This window comes from Typopeltis vanoorti, chromosome 10 (assembly GCF_054136105.1).
Source record: "Typopeltis vanoorti isolate ZY-2024b chromosome 10, IOZ_Tvanoo_1.0, whole genome shotgun sequence".
NCBI classification, from domain to species: Eukaryota; Metazoa; Arthropoda; class Arachnida; order Uropygi; family Thelyphonidae; genus Typopeltis; species Typopeltis vanoorti.
In genome coordinates, this window is record NC_143558.1 from 48,590,529 (window position 1) to 48,614,042 (window position 23,514).

A 23,514-nucleotide genomic window follows, 5' to 3' on the forward strand; every position below is an offset into this window, starting at 1 on the left:
CTTTGAAGCTTGAATAAGTGAGAGATCACTGTATGTACAATGTATATACAGTGATCGCTCAATTATTCAACCTTCAGAGAACCAAACTCTTAATTAATACAGTGATTTCTCAATTATTCAACATTCAAAGAACCAAATCCTTAATTAATGAACTCCTGGAATGGGTCAGTTTATCAAGTGACTTCTGGTACAGCACCAAATAACTTTACCTTCAGTTATCTGACCAGCAACTGATTTACTGCTGTGATTGGATAATTGGGGAATTACTATGTGTATTGGTTATATCTTAATCATTTATTTTTTTATACTTTGAAATTTATCCTTTGTAATTTATATCATACTGATTTTGAAGTCTACGTACTATCACAGATAAGAATCTGAAATATCCTAACAACAATAAACAACCTTTACTCTATACCAGAGTTGGAGAACCCTGCAGCCCTTAGGTCGCATGCAGCTTTTGAGGTGTTCGGTATTGCCTTTTTTGCATATTTTGTGATTTATGTATCTTTATCGTTTGCAAATTATACATTCTCAAACAACGTATTTTAATTAATTATATATTTTTTTAAAATTTTAAATTTTAAAGCACAATGTTAAAAAATCAACTGTTATTATCGATCTATTCATTGTTTTATGATACGTGTGTAGAGGCTTAAGTGCTGTGAGGACATCATGTTGGAGGCTTAATGGATATTTTTACAACACTTAAAAAGAATTAAAATAGACTTTAATGCTTCCTATATTTCGTCCTAGTCACTAGGACATCTACGGGGATTACAAAAAAAAATTAATGTAACATATGCACAAATAAAAAACAATACTAAGCCCAACCACGTGGGTGACACTAAAGTCCTATCTAGGTAGAGCGCCCTCTAAGGGCAGTAGTAGGTGGCCTGGAATGTAAGGTGGGAACTCTGGTGATGAGTGTTTCCCAAATCTTGGGAAGCTTAATGCACCCATATTTATTGAGATTTGGTTGGTTTTTGAGAGCTGCTGCTGCTTCTAAGAAAAGTCTCTCTTTCTTGAATTTGCTGTGGTGGAGCATGGTGGTTTTCTTCCATGATACTCTGTAGGTGGTGTCCAAAACATGGTCAACATCAGAAACACTCATCACCAGAGTTCCCACCTTACATTCCAGGCCACCTACTACTGCCCTTAGAGGGCGCTCTACCTAGATAGGACTTTAGTGTCACCCACGTGGTTGGGCTTAGTATTGTTTTTTATTTGTGCATATGTTACATTAATTTTTTTTTGTAATCCCCGTAGATGTCCTAGTGACTAGGACGAAATATAGGAAGCATTAAAGTCTATTTTAATTCTTTTTAAGTGTTGTAAAAATATCCATTAAGCCTCCAACATGAACATTGTTTTATGGTTGATGTTTCATCCTTATCCATTGGTCAGTACTGCTGATCTGGGTAGCTAAGTAGATGTCTTATCCTGCCTATCAAAGGCCTGAAAAGCTTTGAAAAAGTTTTGTGTTTGGTCGCTTACAGCAGGGTTACTCAATTATGTAAAAATAAAATAAACATTAGGCCACCCAGGTTGATAAAGTATTATAGTTTTAAAACTATTCATGGGAAAAGAAATTAAAGGTGTGCAACATCTTAAATGATTATCTTTATCCTTATAGATTTGGGAAAATGACAGAGAATTAAAAAATATATGCATTTTTAAATTTTTGAAACCACGCATAGTAACTGAGTAAAAACTAAGAAAATAAATTTACCCAAAGCGCACACAACTGATGTCCTAAACCAGTTAAAACTTCACAGAGCTTTTTAAGGAAACTATATTTCTGTTCAATTAGTGGTGCATCAGCCGCAGAGCTAAATAAGAAAGTAAGAGGTTATAAAAGCAAGTCACAAGTTAAGTTATAAGGTCAGTAATATGTATGTGTGTATATATATATATATATAACAATTTGCATACTGTATTGGTTAAATCTAAAATTATTCCACAACAACACAACCAAAATTCATGGAGACAAAGAAAACTCAGCTACTGTAACAATCACCATTTCCTGATACATACCCCATGCAGTATACAGGATGAGTGAACGTACTACCCAGTTAAGTGTACATTATAGTTGTCTATCAGTCATTTTCTACTAATTTTATTTGTCAGTTTTTACATTTTGGTCTGGTAGGCCACAGCTAACTGCAACTAATCTTAGCTTCCCTCTGGGTCTTTTTTACTGTCCACTTAGCATTAAAACTGTAATGACATAACTAAACTAATTCAACCTTTATGGAATTATACTATCTTAAATTAGTCCAACTCACACACACTTCAGTGTTAACAACATGCAGTTCATCATCAAATGTACACAATGTGCCCATTAAGTAATGAGACAACAATTATTATATCAAAACAAAGAACTATATTTGGAATTGTCAATTACACAGATTCAAAATAATCTCCCTCAAACTCCACACAACATTTACATCTGTCATACAGGTGTTTGAAGGGATGGTGGATGCCCTGAATGAGAACCTCCTTCAGTCTCTGGGTCACACTGCATTGGATGTCCTTAATGTCACTGAATTGCTCCTCTTTCAAGGCACACTTCATCTTTAGAAGAGGAAAAAGTCTGCAGGAGCCAAATCTGGCAAATGGGGAGGGGGGATGTTCGATCATACAGATAGACTTCGAAGCCAGAAATGCAGCACACAGTCTGCAGGCGTGTTTTGTGCAACAAAAACCAACTATTGCTGTGAAATAGTTCTTTCCTGACACGTTGCATGCGGGCATACAGACATTGCATTACTCCTAAATAATACTGACCGTTCACTGTGGTGCCCTCAGGAACAAATTGGTGGTGGATAATTCCAGCAGCATCCAAATACATTGTCTTGACACGTATTTGGATGCTGCTATATTTGATTTTTGCAACCTGACTTTCTTCTGACAGGAAGAAAATGTTCCATGCCATTCCATGCTCTGCCGTTTCGTTTTCAGATAAAACTGAAAACACAAACTTTCATCACTGGCGACAATTCTTTGCAACACATCAGAATCTTGATCAACTGTATGGATGAAATTTTAACAACATGTAACCTGGTTCTCTTTGTTCATGTATCAATGTGTACAGCATAAAACCTGGAACATATCTTCCTCCTGTAGAAATCTCTTTCTAAGATTAATCTGGCCATTTCATGGGTAAAAATTTCTCTAGCTTTCACCACATTTTTATTTGTCAATGTAGAAACTGGCCATCCACAGTGTGGTTCATCCTTCAGGGACTCCCTCCCCTCTTTAAACATTGAAAACCAGTGGAACACCTATGCACAGCTCAGAGTCATTGGCATAAACTTTTTTTTTAGGGTCTTGGTACATTTCTATAGCAGTTTTTCCTAATTTACATTAAATTTTTATCACAGCTCTTTGCTCCATGATGCAACTTCTGACATGCTCCGCTCACACACTCTTATTTCAACGGTTGCATCTCAACTGATTTGAAAGTTGCATCTGCAATTACAACATACTAGTCAAAACTATAAACACATTTGTTACGTTTATTCAAAGGGCTGTCCTGTAAAAAATCAAATCTCATTGCTTAATGAGAACACTGTGTATGCTAACAATGTCTTCATTTAATATCATTCGGCCATCGATGTTATCTGCTAAGTCTACAAATTTTTCTCAGAACTCTCATATCTCTGTGTCTATTCTCTCTTTGCTTGCCTATTTCTAACTGAACTCTCAGGTAAGTTAAAATTGGTTTGAACCCTATCTGGAATACACATAGTTTAGTATTTTGAGTAATTTTTATCTCATTCATATACATTTATTTAACTGCCTCCCTATTATACTAGCTTTCTATAGACTGTTGTCTATTTCTATATTTAATTTTCCATCTTCACTAAAAATTGTTCCTAATTAGCTGAAATATTTTATTTGTTCTCAAGGTTTTCCTTTAGGATGCAGCTAACATTTTCCACATTCATGTCTAATTTCACATCATCTTTTTACCACTGATTTTCACATGACATTTGTTACAACAAATGTCATATAAATTCCACTCCCCCCTCCCCCCAAAAAAGAAGTACTAGAGGAATTGGAAACAGAACTAAACAACTAACCAAATTAAGCTTAATAAAACACCAAGAAATGGCAATACGTCTTCAGAAACATAAATAAGGACCAAACCTCCAAAACTGATTAATACTATCATTTAACAAGATTGTACCATTATTCTGGTACAATCCTGAATGTCTTCCAGGAAAAATAATCTTAGTTCATAAGAAAAGAAACAGACAATAGTGCAAGACTGACCAATAACTATGATATATATAACATTTTTATTAGAATTCTGCAAAATTGAGTAACCTGACTACACCCTCTGTCCAAAAAGAAACCAAACTTTTGATAGAAAATAAAACATGGGCCAATTATAATTATTCAAATCATTTATTTCAATCAGTATACTCTCCCTTAGCTTCGATACAACATTTGGCACGGTCAATTAATTCGTTAAACGAGTTTTTTTTATATTGGTTTTTGGGATACTGTTGAGGGTCATGGTTACTGCTGCTTGAATGTTTTCAGTGGTTTCGGATCACTTTCCTTTCATCAGCAAATGAAGTCACAGGGTGCTAATCAGGTGAATATGGCAAGTGATCCAACACACAATTTGGTTTTTGCTTAAAAATTGTCTCATAATGTTTGAATGATGAGATGGTGAATTATCATGCAAAAGTAACTAGTTGCCTGTATCACAATATTCATGCTGTACGAGACGAATTCTCGCTATCAATCGCTTCAAAACTTCGAAATAAAACTCATCATTGACCGTTTGGCCAGGAAGAATGAATTCTTTGTGGATAATGCTCTTGGAATCGTAAAAACAAATCAGCATTGTCTTTACTTTTGACTTCTCCAAGCAACTTTTTTTCAGATGCCCCTCTTCTGGTCTCCACTCAGCACTCTGGCGCTTTGTTTCGGGCTCATACTCAAAACACCACGTTTCGTCACCAGTAATGATCGTTTCAAGGAAGTTTGAGTCCTTACGAGCGGTTTTAATGAGATCCTTGCAGTGTTCAAGTTGATAAATTTTTTGGCCGTCGGTCAACTTGTGGAGAATAAATCGCGAATTCAATTTACAAAGGCCCAAACTTTCTGTCAAAATGTTGTGCACAGTTGATGTGAGATTGATTGAAGATGAATTGGAGATTTTGGAATCCCCAATTCATCTTCAATCAATCTCACAGACGATTTTGGGTTTTCTTTGATGAAATCAAGCACTTTTGGGATGTTAAATTCACTCAGTCCAGTTTTTGGACGGCCTGGCTTTTCGTCGTCCTCAAGCTTCTCACGACCACTTTGAAATCGCTTAAACCACTTGTAAACTTGAGTACAGGATAAGCATTCATCGCTGTATGCTTTTTGAAGCATTTGATGCGTTTCGGTAAAACTTTTACCAAGTTTAACACAAAAGTCAATTGCAACTCTCTGTTTGTAACTCATTTTCTGACCGTTCGTCAAAACACACTGTCACTCTTGGCACTATAACTCGGCTTCTAATGAAATAAATGTTATAAACAGTTGATACAACACTAATGAAGGTTGCTGCTTTCGACAACAAAAAGATACAACAGGTGGCGCCACTAGTTTCTCCTATTTTTGAGAAGGTCGGTTTCTTTTTGGATAGAGGGTATATGTAAACTGTCCATTGGAAAACAAGCTGGATTGAGAAAGAAAAGAAGGGAAAAAAATCTATTATTGACCAGCTCCTCACTTTACACCGAACTGCACAATAAGTGCAGGAAAAAGAAACTGATCTCTTTTTCTTTTATTGATTTTAAACACGCATTCGCTTTTGTTAATAGAGAAAAACTATCTCAAATACTATATAATAAAGATATAGATTATGAATTAAGAATATTAACTGTATATTATCAGAACACTTAATGATACAACATGGCAATAACAATACACAACTATTTGATGTGAAAAGAGGAGGAATACAAAACTATCCAGCCTCATCCCTACTTTTTAACTTCTTTATAGAATAATGATAAATCACAGACATAACACTTACATAAAATATTCAGATGACGTTATTACAATTGCAGACACTTCTTTTTGTTACTAAATACAGTAACAAAAAGAAGAAACCCATAAAAATATAAGATGTCATTTAATATAAACTAAAAAAAAAAAAAAAACGAGGCACGGGAAGAAAGACAGACATAGGACGTAACAATTTTGAACAATCAAGTAAACGGTTTTAACTCTTAGGTTCATTGATCAAATTAATTTAAATGATATTGCAACAATTAAACAATACAGAAACTCAACAGGATGGACAATAATGCTTAAATTACAAAAAAGTATGGAAAAATAATAAATTATCCAAGTGCTTGAAACAAAGCTCTATGATTTAATAATTATTCCCACCACCTTTTATGGAGCTGAGATGCAAACAATTAGAAAAGATGTTGAAAGAAATCTGCTAGTCTTTGAGATGAAATATCTTTGGAAAATAAATAAAGCATATGGGCAAAATTCAAAACAAATAATGAATAAATTAGATTTGAACTTGACAAATCATACACAATTATGGATAACATCAAACACAACAGTGAGAATGATTTAGTTGGTCAGACTGTATTCATATAGAGTGCATCATAAATAATTCATTATAACTAATTAATTATGAAATCATGTTCAATCTTTCAATTTTTTTTATTATTATTTGTAGAATTTTCAGCTATGTTTCGTAGCCATTTTCAATATGAAAATAAACACAAAAAAGAGAACCTCAATTCAACTGAAAGTGTGATATTAATTAGACTAGTGCATCGGGAACTAGATGCACTAGGGCACAATCCAAAGGAAGACTATGATTAAACATGATTACAGAGAATACAAAAAGCAAACGCAAACTTTGTAAGCCGGAAGATGAGAGAACTTGCACAAGACAAGAGAAAATAGCTAATCATTATCCATGAGCTCAACTTAGAACAAAAGAGATAAGGAGTAGAAGAAGCAGATACCACTTATTAACTCAATAAATGAACCTAGAATTTTTCACTTAGGTAGAGAACATATAATTTTATTTTACCTAATTTTAGAACTGCAAATGGTAGCCTAAATTGAGACTTTTGACAAACAATAATAGGCATTCTAAATTCTAAATTTCATTAAATTCTATCCAGTCTGCAGAATTAATAACACTGATTTGGAAATCATGAATATTCAGGAACAGCAGATTAATTCAATAAACTAATTTTAGGGCACAAAGGGATTTTTGTCCCTCTGCAAATGATCTGAGTGAAATAAAAATTAGAATCATAGTTGACCCTCATTTAGCATCTCTAATTCATTCCAGGAAAAGTGAGGTTAAATGAATTACATGTTCAATGAGGTTTTAGGTAATCTGTTTCAGAGACCCAGAAGTAAAAAAATTTATTGTCCTCAAAGCTATTAATTCAACACTTTGTAAATATTATTAAGTTCATGACTAATGTTTTTTTATGCATTAATTAACATGTATTACACATATAAACTGAATAATAAACAAATAATAACAATAAAAAAAAAGCTTTATTTATCTTGGTCTTGTACATGCTAACCTTGAGGCGATGGAGAGATGAGGAATGGAAGGATCAGTGTTGGGAAAAAGAGTCCCCCCCCCCCAAAAAAGTGTCAGGGAGTTTATTATTATTAAGAGAGACCTCCAGGGAGTCAGAGACTCATCGACGGACGGAGACCACATACTACACACACCAGCTATCATACTTATTCTTGAATTCATTCACACTGCTTGCACTCACAACATCTAATGGCAATCCATTCCAATCATGCACGACCCAATGAGAGAAAAACCTAGTCCTCACACCCTTCTTGGCAGCTTTCATTCTCGGCTTCCAAGGATGCCCTCTTGTCCTTTCCCCATCCTCCATAAATTGAAATCCTGTATGACCCTTTCAGAAGTTTGTAGTCTCAATCATATCACCCTCCTCTCTTTTTCCTGTTTGCTAGTGTCTGCAGTCTACAAATTCTCAATCTGCCTTCATAATCAGTATTCCACAATCCTGATATTATTTTTAACGTCAGTTTTACTCTCTCCAATATATCAGAATCACAACAGAAACCAGACCTGTGCAAAATAGTCCAAGTGAGGTCTTATCAAGGTCTTGTAAAGAGGCAAAATAACATCCTTATCTTTACATGTGAACGTTCATTTCAGCATTGCAATTATCTTTTGAGTTGTATTTGCAATCTTTGCCACATGGCCCCTAAACTTCAACTTCCTATCTATTAATACTCCAAGAACCCTAGCCTCATCAGTTGCTTCTATCCTAATCCCACCAATATAATACAACATTGGATATAATCATGCCGAAGTGAATGACTTTACATTTACTGACATTGAACTGACACCCATTTTCCCATGCCCACAATTCCAGCCTATTCAAATCCTTCTGCAAACACTGCATATCAGCAGCATTCCTGATTACCCTACCAATCTTTGCATCATCAGCAAATAACTGTATGTCACTTGTCAAATCTTTCCCAATATCATTAATGTGCAGATTGAATAACAGCGGACCAAGCACTGATCCTTGCGGTACACGTTACCTTAAACCTTGCAAACTCAGTTCCCTGTATACCACTTTTTGATATCTGTCAGTCAGCCATCCTCTTATCCATGCCAATATTGCATAACCCAAACCCATTTTCTCCAATTTATGCAGCAGTCGACCATGCAGAGTTCTTCTATGTACTGTATCTCTTCTTCTGCAGAGAAATCAATGGGATGACAGTGCTTCCTTCTGTTCAGGTTGAAGGAGAATCTCTTGCCAGAGGTTTAAAAAAACTGTGTATGGAGTTCTGTTTTTTCCTCTCATTCAACAGCTTTTTAAAATAGGCTGCAGCGCTGTCTTTGAAGGAGCATATGTTCAACTTTTCCTCTATGTTAGGATGGAAAGATGCGATCTCCTCGAGCAACATGTAATTGGTAAACAGAATAGGAGTTTCATTTGACACTAAACAAAAAGACGTACACCAAGCATGACATTAAACGAAGTTCAACTGTATATAAGCATGAGGCTCTCTATGGGGCATTGAGAGCCTCCGTAGCTCAGTCAGTATAGACTGAATCCCTTAGGTCGGAAAGACCTCCTCACATCCTCCCATCGAAGATGTGAGGAACTTTTACCTGGTTTTTTTTTTTTTTTTTTTTTTTTTTTTTTTTTTTTTTTTTTTTTTACGACTAAAGGTGAGTTAGCCAGTCTCATACAGAGGTAGGGGATTTTTTCACCCAGAAACTCTGGTTTTTCATATCCCAGAACAGGCAAGGTGAACACACACACACACACTTAGAGACATAAAATACCCCCCCCACACACACACAATGGTTGGGATTGCTTCAAGTCACAGTATGTAATAACAGACCCTGCGCCTGCAGGATAAAAATTCTAGAAAGAAGAAGTATCTGGCATTGCAAAAGAAATCTTATATTTCTGTCTTATATGTCTTCAAAATACAGATGCAAATGTGAAGCAATACCATTTAGGCAACTCAGAGAGAAAACTTAATGTATAGTGTTATTCTATAACATAATACTGTATAATTCACACAAAACATTGCACAGTGAAAGATTAAAAAAATCAGGATGATTCTTAGGATACTTTGAATTAAAATAAGGAGACTTTATCTTAAACAGTACTTGGTTATCTACTTGAAATCTAAATATTTCACCATACTCAATTTCTCTCCACAAGTCCTGAGTTTACCACAAAACTGAAGTGACAAGAGCCATAACCAGCTCTCAATACTTCCCTTCCCATCAACATATCAAACCATTCAAGAGTTTCAACTTAGCTTCAAAGTAATCACAGTTTAGTTGCTACTCTGAGAATATCATGTGAAACAGCACAGAATTTCAAGATACAGTCAACAGCGAACTAAAAAGTCACAATCAAATCCTTACATGCACAATATGAAAAAAAAAAAAAAAAATAGACTATAGCATACTATCCACTATAACATATTACTCTGATCTTAGAGTCAACTGTAGTAATTCCTTCATCAACTGTTGAAATGTTATTATTAGTTCAACATACAGAATTGGGTTATTTACAAATTTAGTATCCCACTTTTTTCAACATTAATTCAAAATATCATCATGAAAATTTTAACATGTTCACTTCCACTCATTCAGGACAGAATACCTCCAGGCTATTCAGAATGACCTTGCCTCAGTACCTACACATCCACAAAATTTGACTGCCCAGGCCAGATTGTGTTATGCAGCAAAGAAACACGAGTCTTACATGTTCAGAAGCTGTAGCACTGAAGGTGTAGTGATTAATTACAACCCTGACTCATCACAATCAAATTCCAGACATGTACCTTCAAGGGGTGTATACAGGATATGATAGTACTATATGAAAAACTTACATCGTTACTAACTTCCTATCTAGAATTTTCCTCCAAATCAACCTTTTACCTGTAAAGACTTCAACATTATCAGATCTTATATTTCTGTCTTATTTGTCTTCAAAGGCACTTTTACTGTATCAATCCACCTATATCTTGGTCTTCCTCTGGTTCTTTTTTCTGCCAACCTAGCAGAGAACACTTGTTTTGGTGATCTTCACTTTCCCATTCTATTTAAGTGACCATACCAAATGAGATTAGCTCTGCTAACACATTCCTGGATGCTGACAATGTCATATTCTTTCCTAATATCCTCATTTTTAATATGATATTGCCACTGATGCCATCTGTTCTCCCTCCTAATCTTTCTCAGGACTCTCATATCTGGGGTCTCTAGTTTCTGGTCAAGTGTTTTACTTCTAACCCAGCTCTCAGAACCATAAGTTAAAATTGATTTCAACACTGTCTTATATACAGACAATTTAGTGTTTTAACTAATTTCTCTCTTATTCCATATAAATTTATTCAGTTGACTTCCTGTCATAGTGGCTTTGTTGATTCTGTTGTCTATTTCCATATTTAATGTGCCATCTTCACTAAAAATTGTGCCTAAATAGCCGAAATGTTTTACTTGTTCTATAGGTTCTCCATTCACGATGCAGTTGATATTTTCAGTGTTTCTGCCTATTTTCGTTGTCTTGTCTTGTTATTGCTGACCTTCATGCCAAATCTATTATCAAATCTGACTCATTTGAAATAAAAAAGAAATACTGAAAGCCAAATAATTAATACAAATAATTTTATCAAATTAGCACTACATTAATTAAATGCTTATTTCTGAAAGATTAAAATACTTTCAGGCAATAGTACTAATGCTACTTATTAGTGTGTTTACTTTTCAGTTTTAATAGATTTACCAGAACAAATTTGTTTTCTTATATAATCATTAAAGCATCGAATTATTTTAAGTTTTATTTGTGTTGATGCCACACCAACACATATGAATAAAATTCTCCGATCGACATTGTGTGATTTCCACGACCCTAACACATTCAGGCGATTTTGAAAATCAGTATATATATTTTGATATACTCAACAGATCAGACTATTAAATTGCTAGTTTTCCTTAAAAAAAATCTAGCAGTTAAATAGTCTGATTTGAAACTAATTTGCATTGATATAACATTACGATTCTAGATTAAGCACAGATGACTCATAAAAAAAATATATATATAATGTAATATAACATGTCATTAATACCCACCTAGCAGCTGAAAATATGACTGACATAGCATCCTCACTGAACAATACGAGGAGTGGCTTTCTCTCCTCCAGTTTGCCCTAGTAAAAAATTATGCATCTTGTATATCTAAATTAATTAATCCAATACTCATTTCTGCATATTATGAGATGCTTATATAGCATGAAAAGATTTACTTATTGTAATCTTCCTGTTTAAATCTTTTGAGATCTGCTGATGCTGTATCTTTAAATTATCACAGCTTTACAAGCCTATTTTTATTACAAACATATTTATGTAATCATAGTACAAGATGATATAAAATAGATAGACAAAACACTAATGTAGAATGTTTCCTCGAGTACTTTTCATTATGGGGAGGGAAAAAAAGAAAACAGCCAATTTAAAAGTGGCTATTATTAAAAGTGAGCTTTGATTATCTGAGACACCAAAAATAATTCAACTAAATGATCAACAAGGAATTCTATCAGAACTATTAGCATTAAATTCAGTGCAAAGCATATACAACTTCAAAATACAAACAGAATTCTACTTGTGAAAATGAATAGTTGTATAAAAATTTCATACAACTATATCCATTATCGAGCCTCCATAGCTCAGTTGGTATAGACGAAGCCCTTTGGTCAGAAAGACCTGGGTTCGATTCCCGTCCATGATGTGAGGAACCTTTATATTGTCTCTTTCGACAAAAGGTGAATTAGCCGGTCTCATGAGGAGATATTTTGACCCAGAAACCGGTTTTTCATCCCCCAGAACAGGAAAAGCGGCCCGTGAACACATGTATCTACAGACAAAGACACACGAGTCATAGGGCTAGTCACCTTATCCTCAAATTTTGCCACTTGTCTCTTAAGTTTGCATCTTGTTTTCAGACTTCGTGTTTTCTCAAGTAATAGTTATATATTTCAGTTTACAGTTAACAGAATCAGTCAAACAGCTGTTTGACTGATTCCTTTCAAAACCTTTAGTACACGTTTTTCTTTTTAAGGGGATACTCATTTTTATTTCTGCCAGCAAAGGTTGGTCGATTGGTAAAGCCTCTGCTACTAATTGCTCGCAGAAAGTTAAGTTCGAGAGCGGTTAGTAGTTGGAAGGGATTCAATCATTCAATGCTGTTGGCACACTCTCCCTCGATGAGTCTTTGGACTCCTTGGAGGTGTCACATAATAATAATAATCCTCGAGTTGCGGTCGTGACGTCCAAGAATATTTGGAAAGGTCATGGGTGCTTAAGTGCCTGTCAGGACCACCGATAGGATAGGATAGCCATTATCACAATTAAAAACTACATGGAATAGTTATGATTACATAAAGCTTCCAAATACCGGAATTCTTAGAAACTGAGTTGCAGAATTCAAATTTTGCCACTTGTCTCTTAAGTTTGGATCTTGTTTTCAGACTTCATGTTTTCTCAAGTAATAATTATATATTTCAGTTTAGAGTATCTAAACTGAAATATATAATTATTATTATATATGAAATTATTATTATTATTATTATATTATTATATGAAATATATAAATATATAATTATATATAAAGAATCAGTCAAACAGCTGTTTGACTGATTCCTTTTAAAACTTTTAGTACACGTTTTTCTTTTTTTAAGGGGATACTCATTTTTATCTTGCTCAATACTATGCAGCTGTCATTGTTATTTCATATCCCCTCTACATGAAATGTACAGGTGAAATACAGGCAAACCTCTACTTATGAACTTTCAAATATACAAACAATTTGTATTTATGAACGCTGCAGAGACTAATAAATTGCAACTCCCAATTCATTTTACGAATACAGAAATTCCGCACTTCTGAACATTTTACACTGCTTGAAATTCACTGATGTTTTATGATGCACAACATAAAACATTTAGTCTGGTAATTCCCTCCTCCTTCTATGCCACACTGAATATTCTTCCATTCCTGAACATATTCCAAATGTTAATATGGGCATACTGTAAGAGTAATAAAAAAGGAACAGTATATGTAACTATACTGTTCTTTTTTTTTTTTATTACTGTGAAATATGAAAAACAAATAGAGATGTAATGATTGTTAAACTGCTAAAAAACTGGACATAATTAAGCAATCTGAAAATGGCAAATCATTTGCTTTGACTGATTATGTTTATAGCATTGATTATTGTATTTTTATTAAAACGATTTTGAGACAAACAAAAAATTTGTTGTTATATTTGCAACATAAGTTCTGTTTAGTCCATGGTTATTTGTAAAAAAAAATAAATATCTTCTAAGAAATGCAATGCCATTTAAAAAATACTGGAATACTATACTGTTCTTTTTTTTAATTACCTGTGAAATATGAAAAACAAATGGAGATGTAATGATTGTTAAACTGCTAAAAAACAGTTCTTTTTTTTATTACCTGTGAAATATGAAAAACAAATGGAGATGTAATGATTGTTAAACTGCTAAAAAACTGGACATAAGCAATCTGAAAATGGCAAATCATTTGCTTTGATTATGTTTATAGCATTGACTGTCATATTTTTATTAAAACGATTTTGAGACAAACAAAAAATTTGTTGTTATACTTGCAACATAAGTTCTGTTTAGTCCATGGTTATTTGTAAAAAAAAATAAATATCTTCTAAGAAATGCAATGCCATTTAACAATCTGGATTCAGAATAAAAACACAAACACGCAATGCTTAGTTTTCTACATTGCAAAGGTATTAACAGACATTTGACCTGCTACAAATATACAAAGAAGTGAGAAAAAAAAAATTGAAAACATTTAATTCTTTTTGCAAAATTCTTGTAAAAAAAGGTTTACAACAAACTTTTATCTTTGTAAAAAATTTTCCTGTAGGGTGTTCAAGGGTCAAAGCTGTATAACTGAGATGGGACCTCCAAATTAAAGGAATGCCGAGAACCGACAGGGCTTCTGACCTAATGTCTAATTCTCATGGTGCAAGCTGTTAGGTATCTATCTGTACCTGGATACTGAATAAACTAGGATGGGCTAGCAATTTGGGATTTTGCTGACCAAACTGTATTCTTATTGGCTTAAACCAGAAGTAAAATGATGGTAGTTCAACATAACAGAATTTCATGCTGGCTGAAAGACACCTGAGCCAGCATGAAAACAAGGTCCTTGTTGTTTTTGCCAGGGAACTAGAGAAACAGTGAAAAGTCAGCTACTGGAACAAATCCTGAAACATACCTCAACTCAACATTACCAGAGTTCAAGATTGGTACTATCAACATAAGAAGCCTGAATGAAAAAGAAATAGAACTAGCAGAAGAATTGCATAAGTACCAGATCGATGTAATAAGGGATGACTGAAACAAAAAAGACAAAAACTGGTGAGATCTTTTTAACCAATAAATACAAAATGTTATATTCAGGCAATAACAATCAGGGAATAAAAGGAGTACTTATAGTATTCAACACTAAATATGACGCTAATCTTCTTGAATGGCAGCAATATCAAGAATAGGGAACTGGACAACAAGACTTATTTGTGCCTATGGTCCAACAGAAAGGTAGAAGTGCAGGAATTTTTTGAGAATTTAGAGAAAGCAACTGACACAATGAAAAAGGAAAAGTGGTCCTTGTTTGGGGATCTAAATAGCAGAGCAGGAAATGATTATCAGATATACCAAAATATTTTGGGAAAATTTGGAGAAAAGAGTAAAACTAATAATAATGGCAAATATCTGTTGGATTTCTGCTCAGGACATGTACTGGTTATTACTAACACAATGTTCCAACATAGAAATGTGCATAAATTCACATGGAGAGAAGAGGCAAGGAATAAGACAAGTCTCATTGACTATGTTATTGTTGATAGTGATGATTTCCAACTGGTGCAAGACGCTAGTGTACAGAGGATTTTAAATTGGAAGTGATCACTATTTAGTCATGAACAGAATAAAACTGAATTCCATATTGAAAAGAAGAACATGTAAGAAATTTCTAAAGGAAATAAAAGTTGAGCAGCTCTCAGATGTGAACTGCAAAATATACAAACATAATTCAAGAAAAAAATGAAAGAGTTTGAGAACAAGAACCAAACCTTGGAGATTCAGTGGCAAGCCCTGAAGAAAACATGGGCTGATTCAGCCAGAGAGGCATGTGGTGAGGTTGTCTGCAAGGATAGAAAAATCAGGACTCCATGGTGGACACAGGAAGTTAAAGAGGCAGTGAAGGAAAAGAAGGAAGCATATCGCAAGTTCCTGGTGAATAAGTCAGCTTGTGCTCTTAGAGAATACAGAGACAAATGTAAGTAAACTAAACACTGTGTAAAAGTAGCAAAACAAAAGTCATGGGAAGACTTTGGTAAGAACATAGAAAATAAATATAAGGGTAGGAGGCAAAATATTCTGGAGGCTATTAAAAAAGCTCAGAAATGGAGGAGAGAGTGCAGTAAAAGAAATTACAGATGATAAATGTGACATGAAAACTGGAGAAAAAGATATCCTTGATGTATGGAGTCATTACTTGGAAAAATTGCTAAACAAAACAAGCAGTGACAGCACAGTGATAAAAAATATTCAACAGGCATGCAAATCAGGAACACATATTCATACTTGAAGTAGAAAAAGCCATCAAAAGCCTGGAAAGGCAGGCTGGAATAGATGACATTTGACCAAAAATACTCAAGTATGGAAGTATAAAAGTCTTCCAGTGGCTGCACTACATAGTTCAGACGGCCAGGACAGAGGGACGAATTCCATCATCATCATCAAATTCCTGCCATGTACCCTCAAGGAGTGTACAGGATATGATAATACTACATGAAAAAAATTACATCATTACTAACTGTCTATCTACAATTTTCCCTCCAAATCAGTCTGTTACTTGTCAAGACTCCAACATTATCAGATCTTATATTTCAATCGTCTCAGGCACTTTGTACCTTATCAATCCGCCTATATCTTGGTCTTCCTCTAGGTAGTTTTGCTGCCAACCTGGCATAGAACACTTGTTTTGCTAATCTTTCCTCGCCCATTCTGTTTAAGTGACCATACCACCTGAGATTAGCTCTGCTAACGCATTCCTGGATACTGACAATGTCAAGTTCTTTCCTAATATCCTCGTTTTTAATATGATATTGCCGTTGATGCCATCTGTTCACGCCTATAATCTTTCTCAGGACTCTCATATCTGTGGAATCTAGGCTTTGGCCAAGAGTTTTACTTCTGACGCAGCTCTTAGATCCATAAGTTAAAACTGGTTTGAACACTGTCTTGTATATAGCTAATTTAGTGTTCTGACTAATTTCTCTCTTATTCCATATGAATTTATTCAATTGACTTCCTACCATACCAGCTTTGCTGATTCTGTTGTCTATTTCTATATTTAATTTACCATCTTCAGTAAAAATCGTGCCTAAGCTGAAATGTTTTACTTACCCCATACCTCAAGGATATCTTTTTTCTCCTGTTTTCATGTCACCTTTATCATCTCTAACTCCTTTTACAGCACTCTTTCCTCCATTCCTAAGCTTCTTCAACAACTTCCAGAATATTTTGCCACCTTCTTGATATTTGTTTTCTATATTCTTGCCAAAGTCCCCCCATAACTTTTGCTTAGCTAGTTTTACACAGTGTTTAGCATTCTTGCATTCGTCTCTATATTCTCTAAGAGCACAAGCTGACTTATTTGACAGGAACTTTTGATATGCTTTCTTCTTTTCCTTCACTGCCTCTTTAACTTCTTGTGTCCACCAGGGAGTTCTGATTTTTTTATCCTTGCAGACAACCTCACCACATGCCTCTCTGGCAGAATCAATGTTTTCTTCAGAGTTTGCCACTGAATCTCCAAGGTTTGATTCCTGTTCTCAAACTCTTTCATTTTTTCTTCAATAATTTTTGTGTATTTTAGTCTACAGTTCACATCTGAGAGCTGCTCAACTTTTATTCGCTTTAAAACTTTCTTGCATGTTATTATTTTCAATATGAAATTCAATTTTATCCTGCTCAAGACTAAATAGTGATCATTTCCAATTTCAAATCCTCTGTACACTCTGGTGTCCTGCACCAGGGAGAAAACATCACTATCAACAATAACATAGCCAATGAGACTTTTTTTATTCCTTGCCTCTTCTCTCCATGTGAATTTGTGCACATTTTTATGTTGGAACATGGTGTTAGTAATAACCAATTCATGTCCTGAGTAGAAATCCAACAGATATTTGCCATTATTCTTAGCTTTGCTCTTTTCTCCAAATTTTCCCAAAATATTTTTGTATGTCTCACAATCATTTCCTACTCTGCTATTTAGATCCCCAACAAGGACCAACTTTTCCTTTTTCATTGTGTCAGTTGCTTTTTCTAAAGCCTCAAAAAATTCCTCCACTTCTATTAGTAGAACCTTCTGTGGGACCATAAGCACAAATAAGTCTCATTGTCCAGTTCTCCATCTTATATTTGCCCACATTACTCTACTTGAGACTGACTGCCATTCAAGAAGATTAGCCTCGTATTTTGTGTTGAATAATATGGCTACTCCTTCTTTTCCTTGATTGTCATTGCCTGAATATAACATTTTGTATTTATTGCTCAGAAAGATCTCACCAGTTTTGTTCTTTTTTGTTTCAGTCACCCCTATTATGTCGATCTTTTACTTATCTAATTCCTCAGCTGGCTCCATTTCTTTGCCATTCAGGCCTCTTATGTTGATAGTACCGATCTTTAACTCTGGTTCTGTTGAGTTGGGGTTTGTTTTCAGATTTGTTCCAGTAGCTGACTTTTCGCTGTTCACCCTGGCTACCTGGCAAAAACAACAGGGGCCTTGTTTAACCAGGCGACGCCCCAGCCGGAATGTCATGTTGTACCATCATTTTTTATTTTGGTTTAACCAATAAGAATACAATTTGGTCGGCTAAATCCCAAATCGCCAGCCCATCCTCGTTCGTTCAGTATCCAAGTAAATACCCAACAGGGTGTACCACGAGAAGGTGAGGATTGGACATTAGGTCAGAAGCCCTGATTGGTTCTCCGCATTTTTAAAGGCTATGTGGAGGTCTCCTCTCAGTTATACAGCTTTGACTCTTAAGATCTCATAGTATCCATATATACAAAAAAGAGAAATAAAATGGATATGAGAATTACAGAGGTATATCCCTAATGTTTGTTCTTGGTAAGATTTATGCAAGTATACTTGAGAAACAGTTGAGAAAGATTATGGAAGGGAAACTTGGTGAAGAACAAGCTGGATTCAGGCCAAATAGAGTGTGTCAAGATCAGATTTTCACTTTATGACTAACAATTGAGAAATCATGGGAATAAAACAAAGATTTGTATTTAAGTTTTGTCGATTTGGAAAAGGCATATGACAAGGTGCGAAGAGAAAAGCTATTCAAAATGCTACAGTTATATGATGTTAAGGGGACATTATATCAATCATTACTTAGTTGTAACTCAGCAGTTAGAACCAAAGGAAGTACAGGAAAATGATTTGATGTTAAATCTGGTGTCAGACAAGGATGTACATTATCCCCTCTTATTCATTATCTTATATGGATCACATTATGAAGGAAAGCGGTATTAAACCTGATATCAAAATTGGAGATGTTGATCTCAGCTCTGTACTTTATGCAGATGATATTATACTTTTAAATAAATCAAGTACAAGTCTGAAATTCCCTGAAAAGTTGAATAACTGTTGTAATAAATTTTGTATGAAAATCAGCAATAACAAGACAAAGACAATGAAAATTGGCAGAAACACTGAAAATATTAACTGCATTGTGAATGGAGAACCTATAGAACAAGTAAAACATTTCGGCTACTTATTCACGATTTTTAGTGAAGATGGTAAATTAAATATGGAAATAGACAACACAATCAACAAAGCCAGTAGAACGTCAACTGAATAAATTTATATGGAATAAGAGAGAAATTAGTTAAAACACTAAATTAGCTGTATTTAAGACAGTGTTCAAAGCAATTTTAACTTATTGATCTGAGAGCTGGGTTAGAAGTAAAACACTTGACTAGAGACTAGTGACCACAGATATGAGTAACTAAGACTAAACAAACACATGTAACCACAGTGATAAGATTTAATAAGAAAATATTTCATCCAAGTATCATAGGACATCATCAGTACAGTTAATTCAAACAATACTAGGAATAACATACAGTTAGGGCACATGATTACAATGGAATCCCAATATGCATGCAGCAGCGTGCTATAGAATTAAATTAAAATATATCTGGAGAAAAAGTAAATTACATTAAAATAAGATAACATATATAAAAAAATTATTTTACACAATTTTGTATGACAATTTCCCATACCTTAGGGATAGCAAGAACGTCGTTACAGTTCAGATTTGGTCTGTGAAGTAGGGCTTCAGCACTTTCTTTATATAAACGTTCACCTCTGATGCTACCTGGCATGTATGAGGTTCTGTGTTCCTGTAAATTGTCTTACTATGGACAGACAAGTAGATCTGTTAATAAATTCATTTCGGAACATGAAGACAAAATCTGGCCTCACACATGGAGTTGAAAACCCAAATCATAAGATCCATTGGAAAAAAGACCAAACTTCTATATAGATTTCAGCACTTTCTTTATATAAACCTGAACGTTTATATAAAGAAAGTGCTGAAGCCCTACTTCACAGACCAAATCTGAACCGTAATGACGTTCTTGCTATCCCTGAAGTATGGGAAATTGTCATACAAAATTCTGTAAAATATTTTTATATATGTTATCTTATTTTAATGTAATCTACTTTTTCTCCATATATATTTTAATTCTATAGCATGCTACTGCACGCATACTGGGATTCCATTATAATATGTGTCCTAACTGTATGTTATTCCTAGTATTGTTTGAATTAACTGTACCGAATGTCCTATGATACTTAGGATGAAATATTTACTTATTAAAACTTATTACTGTGGTTATGTGTTTGTTTAGTCATGAATACTCCACAGGTTTCATTGTACAATAAAACACAGATATGAGAGTCCTGAGAAAGATTAGGAGTGAGAATAGATGGCATCAGTGGTGGCAATATCATATTAAAAACGAGGATATTAGGAAAGAACTTGATATTGTTAGCATCCAGGAATGTGTTAATAGAGCTAATCTCAGATGAAAAGCCAAAAGGCTATTTTTTTCTGGCGAGGTTGATATAAGTTAAGGGGATAAAAATCCCTTATTGTTTTTCAGCCAGTAAGCAAAACTAAGATCGAACACTACGATCTGTAACGTTTCATGCCGACGAACTGTCAGCGTATCCAAGCGTAAGTGACCACTTGGTAGTGCCACACCACGGCAACTCGTTGAGGAAGCTTGCTTCACCTTTGCAACGAGTTGCCGTGGTGTGGCACTACCAAGTGGTCACTTACGCTTGGATACGCTGACAGTTCGTCGGCATGAAACGTTACAGATCGTAGTGTTCGATCTTAGTTTTGCTTACTGGCTGAAAAACAATAAGGGATTTTTATCCCCTTAACTTAGAGCTAATCTCAGTTGGTATGGTCACTTAAATAGAATGGGCGAGGAAAGATTAGCAAAACAAGTGTTCTCTGCCAGGTTGGTGGGAAAAAAGATCCAGAGGAAGACCAAGATATAGGTGGATTGATACAGTAAAAAGTGCCTTTGAAGACAGAGATATAAGATCTGACACAATGTTGGAGTCTTGAGAGATAATTTGATTGATTGATTTGGAAGAAAATAGGAAGCTAGTAATGATGTAAGTTCTTCATGTAGTACTATCATAATATAAAGTACTCCTCTTGATGGTACATGTATGAATTAAAATTAATGAATACAAAATTAATATCTGTCTTTCGTATACTAATAGCTATTTACATATATTGTGTTTTATTTCTCTCCAAAAAGAAATCAAACAGGGCATGGCACTTAATTAATCTAATTAATTAGAATAAGTCTTGAAATTATTCATTTTTACTATCTTTATATTAAGGTAATTTGTTTCAAGAATGTATTAACAAATGTTGCAATATATCTCATGAAAAGAATAAATTCAACTTGCAAGCACATTTTGTGAACACATGCCAGAAAGCTGGAGTTTGCCTGTGTTCTTTTTTCTTTTATATCTAATCACTCTAATGACTCGAAATATTACCCTACTTCTTTTCTTTTAGTGTCGCACAGTGATCAGCATTCATTTTAGAAATTATGGACTTTACAACTGTGTGTTAGAAATAACTATTTTAATTTCCCTATGTTCCGACCTTCATATTAAGGTCATCATCTGGAGTATATACAAATATACAAGGACAAGCTGAGTTACATTTCACACAGTAAGCTAAAGAAACAATGATTTGATCACCGGTTATTCTACTGGCATGACCTTTAGTAAAAAAAAAAAAAAAAAAAAAAAAAAAAAAAAAAATATATATATATATATATATATGATATATATATATGATATATATATGATATAATCATGATATATACAGGGTGTTCGGGATAAATTTGACATATTTATAATTAATTATATTTTTCCGTAAGTTACATGTATTAACACACACTTCTCTTCATTTAAAAGTTTGGACCCTTCTTCATTCATATACAAGATGTCAGAAAGGATGGATAGCTGGAACCCACCTGAATCATGGAAGAGAATAACTTGTATCATGATGATTCGTGCCCGCCATCAAAATAAGGATATTACGACTGCTGCCCAATGCTCCCTGAATACAGTAAAAACAATCAGGCATGAACTAGAGACTTGCAATGGTGACTACGAGGATGTAGCAAGAAGAAAGATCCCTAGCAGAAGATCTGATTGCGTTCGTACATCAGAATTCCTCGCAAATCTGCAGGAACAGGTGTTGAAGAACCCTGGCATTGGAATTTGGGCTTCGTTCGTGGAGTTGCTAACTGTAGTCAAGCCCTGGATAACAAGGGTAGCCAATGGTAGGCCGTATGTATGGCAGCAGGATTCGGCCCCTTGCCACACCTCTGGGAAAAGTCAAAAATGGTTGTCTGAAAATTTCTACGACTTCACCAGTCCAAATGTTTGGCCTCCAAACTCCCCAGACCTTAACCCCATGGATTATTTTGTATGGGGCGCAGTTGAAAAAGACACCAATCGCACTTCCAGTAATACAAAAGCCCAGTTAATGGATAAAATTAAAACAGTTTTTGCGGCCCTTCCCAGGGAGACTGTAGCATCAGCTTGTTCGAGGTTCCGAAGCAGAATTGAAGCTGTGATCGATGCTAATGGTGGTTATTTTGAGTAAATCTTGTTGATAGTATTGTAATTAACTCTGCCTGTAATGTTTTTTTGTCAATTCATTAAATTTAATAGATACAAAGAAGATTTTCTTTTTCCTTACGAAACTGTCAAATTTATCCCGAACACCCTGTATATATATACACACACACACGCACACAGATAAAATTACAAATTAATTAATTATTTAGAAACTACATCAAAGCTAAATTCTATTTAAGAATAACATGAGAGAAATATTCTTTCTTATAGATAGTTTTCTTACAGTAACAACGATGTCCTATTTTTAACATGACAATTGTTATATTAGATATAGGATTCTGGATTATCTACAGTCCTGTTTATAGTTAACTCTTAGGGAGAAAGGTTCCGTGGGCAGACTATGTGCCTTCCATATGCTTGGGATTTTTAGACCATCATTATTGTTCAAATTGGGGTGGTTGATAGGAATCTCACAGGCTTCCTTAAATTTGTGTTTATACCATGTTTTGGTGTAATGCAAACAACTGTGCTTTTCCAGTCAATTCTATATAAAGTGTTCAGGGCATGATCAGCTTCATGACAGTTATTATATTTAATGTGTCGTTTATGTTCCTTTAGTCTGATAGGAATTGTGTGTCCTGTTTCCCCTATATATGGTAGATTACAGGTGCAATAAATAC

The 23,514-nt window shown here is 34.5% G+C and overlaps 1 protein-coding gene across 1 annotated transcript in view; it reads right to left on the reverse strand.

The window, feature by feature from the left end:
• Ranbp21 (exportin-5-like protein Ranbp21) overlaps positions 1-23,514 on the reverse strand; it is a 425,699-nt gene that overhangs the window by 279,503 nt on the left and 122,682 nt on the right. The window contains exons 9-10 of the mRNA XM_090399635.1: positions 11,660-11,736; positions 1,733-1,832 (exon numbers count right to left, since the gene is read on the reverse strand). Coding sequence (XP_090255761.1) covers positions 1,733-1,832; positions 11,660-11,736 — 177 coding nt within the window. The remainder of the gene's footprint in view (positions 1-1,732; positions 1,833-11,659; positions 11,737-23,514) is intronic.